Source organism: Triticum aestivum, unplaced genomic scaffold (genome assembly GCF_018294505.1).
Source record: "Triticum aestivum cultivar Chinese Spring unplaced genomic scaffold, IWGSC CS RefSeq v2.1 scaffold30126, whole genome shotgun sequence".
Taxonomy (NCBI): Eukaryota; Viridiplantae; Streptophyta; class Magnoliopsida; order Poales; family Poaceae; genus Triticum; species Triticum aestivum.
This window is the reverse complement of record NW_025228370.1, coordinates 1-9710: the sequence shown is the minus strand read 5'-3', so window position 1 is coordinate 9710 and position 9710 is coordinate 1. Positions and strand designations below refer to the sequence as shown.

The 9710-nt window shown below is 50.4% G+C and overlaps 1 protein-coding gene across 1 annotated transcript; it reads left to right on the top strand.

Moving 5' to 3' along the window:
* The first annotated feature begins 7181 nt into the window (after positions 1-7181).
* On the top strand, positions 7182-9666 carry LOC123174006 (uncharacterized). Its single transcript, XM_044589980.1, has 3 exons — positions 7182-7286; positions 7898-7944; positions 8395-9666. The coding sequence occupies exons 1-3, from the start codon at positions 7226-7228 to the stop codon at positions 9304-9306; spliced, it is 1020 nt and encodes a 339-aa protein (XP_044445915.1). The 5' UTR covers positions 7182-7225; the 3' UTR covers positions 9307-9666.
* Positions 9667-9710: the final 44 nt, after the last annotated feature.

The window sequence follows — 9710 nt, the reverse complement described above, 5'->3', positions numbered from 1 at the left end:
GAATCCGGCTTCTAATAGCTTGGCTAGCTCCTCTCCCATTGCCTGTCTTTTGGGTTCGGAAAATCGCCGAAGAGCCTGTTTGACTGGCTTGAATCCTTTTAGGATGTTTAGGCTGTGTTCTGCCAGCCTGCGTGGGATTCCTGGCATATCTGAAGGGTGCCAGACAAAAATGTCCCAATTTTCCCGAAGGAATTCTCGTAGTGCGGCGTCTACATCGGGGTTTAATTGTGCCCCAATGGAGGCCGTCTTTGTGGGGTCCGTTGGATGGACCTGGAATTTGACTATTTCGTCCGCTGGTTTAAAAGAGGTGGACTTGGATCTCTTATCGAGTATCACATCGTCCCTGTTCACCGTGGAGCGCAGCGTAGTGAGTTCCTCTACCGCTAGGGCTTCGGATAGTGCCTCTAGGGCTAGTGCGGCTGTCTTGTTTTCGGCGCGGAGTGCTATGTCCGGATCACTGACGAGAGTGATGATTCCATTGGGCCCGGGCATTTTAAGCTTCATGTATCCATAATGGGGTATAGCTTGAAAAATTGTGAATGCATCTCGCCCTAATAAAGCGTGATATCCGCTGCTGAACGGGGCCACTTGGAATGTGACCTTCTCGGACCTGTAATTGTCCGGCGCGCCGAACACCACATCCAGTGTAATTTTTCCTGTGCAGCGTGCTTCCCGACTAGGGATTATTCCTTTGAAGGTTGTGCTGCTTTGCTCAATGCGGCTCTAGTCTATTTCCATTTTTCGAAGGGTTTCCTCGTAGATGAGGTTTAATCCGCTGCCGCCATCCATGAGTACCTTGGTAAGACGAAAGCCGTCCACTATTGGACTAAGGACCAATGCGGCTGGTGCTCGGGCTGTTCGGAATTTTGGTTCGTCGCTGGCGTTGAAGGTGATAGCCGTGTCGCTCCACGGATTTGTTGTTGCTACTTGGTAGACTTCGGCGAGGCTGCGGATTGTTCGTTTCCGCATATTATTTGATGCGAAAGTCTCGAAGACTGTTAATACCGTACTGGTACTGTTAGGCTGGTTTTCCGGGGCTAGAAGCTCTTCACCACTTTTGGCCACCTGCCGCAGTATCCAACATGCTCGAAGGCTATGTGTTGGAGTGGCACCCTCTGTACTATGAATTTTACAGGGTCCGCTGAGCCATCCCTCCAGTACGGTTCCGTGCCCTTTATGGGGTTTTTGCTTTTTGGTTTTTGTCCTGGGTGCCTGAGCATGATGCACCCATTTGTTTCGGACTAGGGTTGTGTTCGGAGCCGGATTGTCCCAAAACTTAGTTTCGGTTTTCCAGGCACTCTCCATCGCACAGTACTTCCGTACTATGGACGCCAGGTCGGCGAAGCGTGTAATTACGCGACGACTTACGGCGTTCAAGATTCCCTTGTCCGTGCAATTGTTGCAGAAAATTGAGATTGTGTTTTCCTCACGGCAGTCCTTTATCCTGTCCATAACCAGGAGGAATCTGGCCCAGTAATGATGTACTATCTCGGCGGGCTCTTGCTGGATTTGAGATAGATCGCTTATGTTTGGGTGGGCGGGTGGGATTAAGTCCGGAACACTGCCCAACTTGAGGCTCAAGGGCCGAAAAGTTTCCGAATTTGGAAGCTTGGATTGCTGCATGTCGTCCAACGAATCTGGTCCGCTGTCTGACTTTAGGTCCAGTACTTGATTCACGTCCGTCCCTCCGCGGGAATCCGGCATGGAGGGATCCAGAATCCGGACATAACTGGTCTTTAATATAGAAGAAGAGTTGCCGCGTTGTTCCTCCACCACAACAACGTGGTGGGTAGCCTGGGGAGAGTTGATCTCTCTCAGATCGGTTTTAAGCCCAATCTGATCGTAGTCTGTAGCGACTCCCAGGGCGGCGAAGCGATCCAAGAGCTCGTTTACGGAGGAGAGCTCCATCGGATCTAGCTGCTCGGTGAATTCCGAGTTGACGTGAAGATCACTTTTGATGACCCGAGAGGTCATCGTCGGAGCGGCGGCCGAACAGGCGGTCATAAGAAAACCACCTAGCCGGACAGTTTGGCCGCTGGCCAAAGCTCTCTCGGCAATAGTACCGTCTTTGAAGACGGGAAGAGGCATCCTTCCTGATTGTGATGGCACAGAGGAACTCTTAATGAAAGCACCAATGTCGATGTCAAAACCGGCGGATCTCGGGTAGGGGGTCCCGAACTGTGCGTCTAGGCGGATGGTAACAGGAGACAAGGGACACGATGTTTTTACCCAGGTTCGGGCCCTCTCGATGGAGGTAAAACCCTACTCCTGCTTGATTGATATTGATGATATGGGTAGTACAAGAGTGGATCTACCACGAGATCAAGGAGGCTAAACCCTAGAAGCTAGCCTATGGTATGATTGTTGTTGTTGATGTGTCCTACGGACTAAAACCCTCCAGTTTATATAGACATCGGAGAGGGCTAGGGTTACACAGAGTCAGTTACAATGGTAGGAGATCTACATATCCGTATTGCCAAGCTTGCCTTCCACGCCAAGGAAAGTCCCATCCGGACACGGGACGAAGTCTTCAATCTTGTATCTTCATAGTCTTGGAGTCCGGCCGATGATGATAGTTCGGCTATCCGGACACCCCCTAGTCCAGGACTCCCTCACCGGCCCAGGTGAGGCGGGCGGTGAAGACCGCGCAGGCGAGGCGGGAGGCGTGTGAGGCCCAGATCCAACCGGTCGCGCGGGCGACGTAGCAGCCGGGCCAGGAGAGGCCGAAGGGGCGGCCTCGATACATGCGCCCGCTGCATGGCCCATGCAGTGATCGACGTGACGATCAGCAGAAGCAAGTCTGGGCATCTCCTGTTCGGCAAGGAGCTCCAGGCGAGCGCCACGCCCCGTTCCTGCACCGTGGTTAGGTAATAGCACAGGCGAATATGCAACATCCTCAAGTTGATCAGGCAAAACACAAGAGATATTAGTGGGTGATGACAACGTTGGGGAAGATGGCATATTCGAAAAAGGAAACAAATTTTCATCAAACACGACATCACGGGAGATATAGACTCTATTTGTTGGAACATGGAGACATTTGTAGCCTTTGTGAAGAGCACTATACCCAAGAAAGACGCACTTTTTGGAGCAAAACTCAAGCTTGCGACTGTTGTAGGGCCGAAGGTGCGTCCAACAAGCACAGCCAAAAACCTTGAGGAAAGTATAGTCATGAAGTTCATTAAACAACAGTTCAAGTGGTGTCTTCATTTTTAATACTCGAGTAGGAGTTCGATTAATCAAGAAACAAACAGTGGTAAAGGCATCACTCCAAAACTGGAACGGCACGGAGGCATGAGCAAGAAGTGTAAGGCCAGCTTCAACTATGTGACGGTGCTTGCGCTCAACCGCACCGTTCTGCTGATGTGTATGTGGGCGAGAAACACAATGAGATATCCCAAGCTTATTAAAGAAAGAATTGAGGTTGCGGTATTCACCCCCCCAATTAGACTGAACATGAATGATCTTATGTTGTAGGAGTCTCTCAACATGCAATTGAAATTGTAAGAACACATTAAACACATCAGCTTTGCTTTTGAGAAGATAAAGCCACGTAAAGCGACTGTATGCATCAATGAAACTGACATAATATTTATGACCACTGACAGATGTTTGGGCAGGGCCCCATACGTCTGAAAACACAAGCTCTAATGGAGTAGTAACAACTCGAGATGAAGACACAAACGGGAACTGATGACTTTTTCCCTGTTGACAAGCATCACAAACTGACAAATTTTTGGAACTAGACGACGTAGGAAGTTCATGTCGATGCAAAACATGACTAACTATGGGGGACGCAGGATGTCCAAGCCGGGCATGCCAATGAGACGGCGACGTGCGAACGGCGGTGAAGGCCTCCGGAAGAGATGGCGCCTCCAACGCATACAAGCCCTGATGGATGCGACCTCTAAGCAGAACCTCCCGTGTGGCTCGATCCTTAACGAAGAGATGAAACGGAAGAAATTCAAAAAAGACATCATTATCATAAGTAAACTTATGAACAGATAGTAATGGGCGAGTGACATGTGGAACGTGAAGGACATTACGAAGGCGAAGACGACAAGAGGAACTAGACAAGAGGGAGGCCTGACCAACATGAGTAATGGGCATACCTGAACCATCAGCGGTGCGGACCTTGTCACGGCCACGGTAGGGCTCCTGCGCCTGGAGATGACCAGCCTCATTGGTCATGTGCTCCGTGGCACCCATGTCGAAGTACCAGGCGCGATCGATCGGATACGACGGGGTGTACCCACCTCCGCCAGGATGGGTACCGTCGAGATGGGCAGCAGAACTCTGTTCGGCGATGGCGGCTTGCTTCTCGTTGCCGCGCCCGTCGTTGCCGATGCCAAGAAAATCCCGTTCGAAGCGACGGTGGCATTTGGAGGCATAGTGTTCGTGGATGCCACATAGCTGGCAGTCGATGTTGGGCCGACCGCGGCGATCCATGGTGACAGGAGGGCCACGGGGCTGCTGCAGTGAAGGAGGCTGGCGACCACCACCTCCCATGTTCGGGCCAGCAGGAGGGCGAGGTTGGCGATGGCCACCATTGGCAACACCACGATATGCAGCATGTGCCTGAGGATCGTTCAGCTGCATCGCGGCATGGCGGGCGTCAATGCGTTGCTCGGTGGAGAGGAGGCGCGCATACAAGTCTCGGGAGGACAGAGGCGTCTCACGCCCCCGCACCGCTTCAACCAGATTGTCGTAGTCTTGGTCAAGACCCCGAAGAACAAAGTCCGTGAACTCCGTATCACGAAGCGGCTCCCCGATCGCGGACAGGGTGTCGGCGACCGTCTTGATCTTGTTGAAGTAGACATGCGTGGAGGAGTCGAGCTTCTTGCACTCGAGGAGCTGCTGACGAAGGGCCGACGCGCGAGCCGAGGAGTTAGCCGAGAAGCTATCCGCCATTGTCGCCCAGATGTCGAGGGACGTTGCGGTGAACACCACGAGCCCATCGACTCCTTCCGTCAGGGATGACTGAAGCGCGGACAGGATGGCCTGGTCCTGTGCGACCAGGCTCGGTACGTCGGATTGTCGGCGGAGACACGGGCTCCGGCAGCCGTGACCGCAGGGATGAGGCGGGGCGGGCACGGCAAGCTCCCGTCGACGTAGCCTTCAAGATGACGGCTGCGAAGGAGCGGTAGGATCTGCGCCCGGCAATACAGGTAGTTGTCTTGCGTGAGACGCACCGTGATCAGGTGCGTAAGCTAGTAGGGACCATGACCCGGGCCGTCGGCAACCGGGGATCCCGCAGGAGCGACGAAGTCAGCCGCTGTGTCGTGGACGGGCCGCGTCGCGATCTCAGGGAGGCCGAGAGACGACGAGGCAGAGGGCGCCGAGGGGGCCGGGGTTGGCACCGCGCCAATCGGCACCTGCGACGCCGATGCAAAGGATGGCATCGGAGGGAAGAACCCGGGAGCAAACTGTGAGGAGCCAAGGTACAGCGGGCGCGACGTGGTTGACGCGGCCATGTGGCTAGTGGTGCTCGCGGCGAGGATCGCGGCAAGCTGGGGCGGGATGAAGGGTGGCAGAGAGGGCAGCGGAAGAGGATGAGGTGGCGGCGGAGGAGCTCATGGCGGCGACGATCTTGGTGGCGGCGCGGCGACAGAGAGGGGCGGCGGCGGCACCAAGGACAGGGAGCGGCGGCTAGGGTTTTGCGAAACCTAGTCTGATACCATGTTAGACTTGTGATTTGGTGGAAACTAGCTCAACGCATCTCATGCGTGGCCTATCACTTTATATAAGGTACCAAGAGGTACAATACAGATACAAATACAGTTGTCGTATAATATACAGTCTAACAGGGGCATCTCATTCTCATCTACGCCCACCACGATCGCACCTCCTTAATTGCCGTCTTCTTCAACAATGCCCTCGTCTTGTGCCGCCATCAACCTCGTTCGTCCGCCGGCGTAGGTAGACCAAAAAGTTTTCATCTTCCATGCTCGCCGGCGGCACTCCACTCATGCACCTTCCATGGACACATTCGTTCGTGACGCTCAGGATCAGCTCCAACTTAGCCATGCGTTAGTTGCCAGTGCCACACCCACAACAGCATGCAGATTGCGGTTGCCGTTGACTTCCGCGTCCGCGACAAGGTTGCAATGTGGCCGGGGACTCGACCAGTGGCGGCAAACGAATCCCACCTCCGCCAAGCCCCATTGTCACAGCTGACCACTCCACGACCGGTTTTTCCACGACCAGTTTTCCCCTTTCCCACGGAATGCATGCGCGCCACCCGTTTGATCGAATGCCACATAAGTACGTACCTATAGATGTATAATCTTTATTAGAGTCCAGTTGACAACAAACAAAAAATAGATTGAATTCTCACGCCTAGCTAGTTGGATAGATAAGATGAATGCCTACGGCGACAATGCGCACGACATGCCCACGGTTGTCGCCCAGAGGCCATGCCCCGTGTGGTGGCCTCGGCGCCATGAACCACCACAACCATGAGGAGATAGAGATGCCGAAAGTGAAAGTTTCCCGCCTGATGAACGAGCAGGAGACGATGCCACAATGGCAGAGACAAGGGGGACCAGCAAGGGCCTTCCCCCCCCCCCCCTAATGCCACTTGTTTAAGGCTAATACTAGTGTAAGCACAAATTTTTTTGCTGTTAAAACAGAGTATTTTAATGGACTGGCCCTCCCCAACTAGGTTTAGCAACGTTTGGCCCTCCCCATTGGATTTTCCTGGCTCCGCCACTGCGATGCCATGCCCCCTTCCAACAAAGACAGACGACGGCAACATGGGCTCGGGAGCCAGAACGATGAGATGCGAGGATGAGTCTGTGATGGAGACGAATGTGAGCTTTTTGAAATACATGAAAATTTTCAAACTCAATTTTTGTAAAGGTCAACGTCATGTCAGCGGACTTTTTGAAAAGATAGGGTTTTTTAATTCATATTTTTCTAAAGTTAACCGAGCGAGCAAATTTTTTTTTTTGAGGTGAGAGCGAGCAAATAAGGCGTCCCCGTGAGCAAGAGCGTGTGAGCATGCCTACCGTTGCTTTTTTTTTTGGAGTAAATGCCTACCGTTGCTGGGCCGGCCCGTAGCGACGGGGCGTGAGGGCCAGCGCTAGGTGGTTGTCTTCGGCCCGGGCCGTGTCCGGACTGTCCCGTCCGTGTATAAGGCCGAGCCGCACCGATGGTCTGCATCGAACTGGAAGCAGAACGATTCCGCCGCTCTCCGCCGGCGTGCCCACCCAGGGCCTTCTCAATGGGAATCTACGCCGCCGTGCTCAGGACGAAGCAGCGGCTGCGGGAACTCTTCTGTGCAAGTACGCCCTATCTTCTTCTTTCTCTCAAGTATTCTCAATCGAGCACGCCCGGCTTCTATCCCCCGCCACCAAATCGACCGTCTTCCCTGGCTCCGACCTGTCGTGAATTTGGGCCTAGAGCTGAACTATTTCCCCCATCGGCCAAGTTCAGATATTGCAAGGAACCAAATTCAGCAGATTCGTGATTTTGTTTGCGAGGAACCAACTTCTTGTAATTTTATATGTGGGTTTTTTTTGGGCAAAAGAGATGCTCTCCCTCTCCGATTTCATATAAAGAAACCAAGGTCTAGCAGTAACAAGGTTCAGGCATTACACAGCGCTGCAAATCGGCCAGCCTAGATTGTGCAAAAGACTAAGGTCTCATTTATGAAGTCTCACTTCAGCTTTGAAGATTCTGATAAATGCCGCAAGTACAACTAAGCTAGTACTGCAAGAGCTGCTCAAATAAACAATTTCAGTGTATCACCGCTTAATAATTTGATTAAGAAAAATCACCGTTTCATAACCTCACTGATTGTTTTTGCTTTCCTGATCATGCACTAAAATATGCATACTGCTCTGCTCTGTTGCAAGATTCTAATGTACTACTTATAAGGCCCGTTTCATTGCAGATAGTCAATCAGGGTCTTCCGAAGATGCGTTTGAGAAACTCCCCGTGGTATGCTTCCCTTCCCTGCTAGTCAAGAGAATTGTAGTTACAAGTAAACTATCACCATGGTATGGTATCTGCTAGCACAGTATGCATTGGCTAACACATGCATACTACACGCCTAATTATAATATATTCATCAACGGAGACTGGTTTTCACCTTGCCAATGTCTCAACTTGTTGTCTCTGGCATGTTTCCGTAAGAAATCAGGCGTTGTTGTTACGTACGCATCGTACTTCTGTGACAAAGGTTTCATAGAAATAACCCAGTTGATTCACTCTCTTCGTCGAAATTGCAGATCTTTTTTTTTGAATTTTTTTTTAATGCAGATCTTGATGCAGAGTAAATGAGCTACTAGTAATTAACAAGCGAGATATACTTTTGTGATTTTGTTGTTTATTCGAAATAAATGAGGTCAGCCTAACTTTTGAGCTTAATTTTCAACCTTGGTTCTGCAGGACGTCATGCACCATATATATTCTCTCCTGCCACTGCGAGATGCTGCTCGTGCCGCCTGCGTCTCCCATGGATTTCTGCTTTTCTGGAGATGCTATTCCAACCTTACATTCAACGTGTCAACACTTGGGTTGGCTCGCAAGAAATCCGAGGATTGGGGAATCTTTCTCATCGATATAGTTGACCGCATTCTTAGGAACCATTCTGGGAATGGGGTGGAGACACTCGATCTGTGCCTCCTATCTTGCGAAAATATTGACCCTTCCTACCTGGACAGATGGCTGCAGATTGCTGTTCGTTTGGGGATCAAAGAACTTAAGTTGGAGATGTCTAACTTCATGAAGAAAAAGTACAGCTTCCCATGTTCGGTTCTGTCTGATGATGCAGCTGCAAGTTCGATTCGGTCTCTTTGCCTCAGCGCTTGCGTCTTTCGTCCCACAACAACACTTGGCTGCTTGAGAAGACTGAACGCATTATCCCTGTTTTCTGTCCAGATTACTGATGAGGGATTAGGGCACTTGCTCTCGAAATCTTTCGCCTTGCAGCAGTTATTTATCTTCGGATGCAATGCGATAACATGTGTGAAGATACCTTCCATGCTGCAGCAACTCAAGCTCCTCACTATTAAATTGTGTGAGAAGCTGCAGGTGGTAGAGATCAATGCTCCAAGGCTCTCCTCTTTTCACTTTGATGGAGCGCTAGTAAAAATCTCGGTTGTGGATCCTTCACCGCTTAGGGATGTCTATTTTTCATCCCCCCGTCAGTCCCGCATGCTGTCTTATGCTCGTACGAGGCTTCCATCCATCACACGAAATGTTAGGTGCCTGACCCTGGTGTCTTCTGATGAGGTATGCATTGGGTTTTTACAGGTTATTCTGTATAAACATATAAAGTGGATGGTTATGATACAATAGTTTCCATCTGAACAGTCTAAACTCTTTAATCCAATTTCATAATTCTTCATACAATGGTTTGGAATTTCTTGACCCGTTCTATGCTTATTGTCTCATAATTACTCCCAAGTCACTGTATAACTGAGAATCATCGTTCTTGAATAAATTTTTACGTATTATTTCAGTATTTCTTCTTTCGAAAAAATCATGGTATTAATCCTTGAGATGTGCACATCATCTGAAATTATCAACAACATTTTCTGATTTTAGGTCTAACTGTACAGTGCTTGGTATAAGGGCTTATATATTTTGTGCTTTTGTAATATTTTAAATTTAATATAAATTATCCTTTCATATAAGAGATGTCACATTTACATGTTTCAATGCGACACTCCAAGTTTCAAAGTAAGAATAAATGTTCAAAT

Bases quoted from the DNA above. Each gene is read 5' to 3' on its own strand.
- LOC123174006 (XM_044589980.1), top strand. From the start codon at position 7,226: ATGGGAATCTACGCCGCCGTGCTCAGGACGAAGCAGCGGCTGCGGGAA. The intron at 7,287-7,897 runs GTACGCCCTATC...GTTTCATTGCAG, and splicing joins GCGGGAACTCTTCTGTGCAA to ATAGTCAATCAGGGTCTTCC. The intron at 7,945-8,394 runs GTATGCTTCCCT...TTGGTTCTGCAG, and splicing joins CGTTTGAGAAACTCCCCGTG to GACGTCATGCACCATATATA.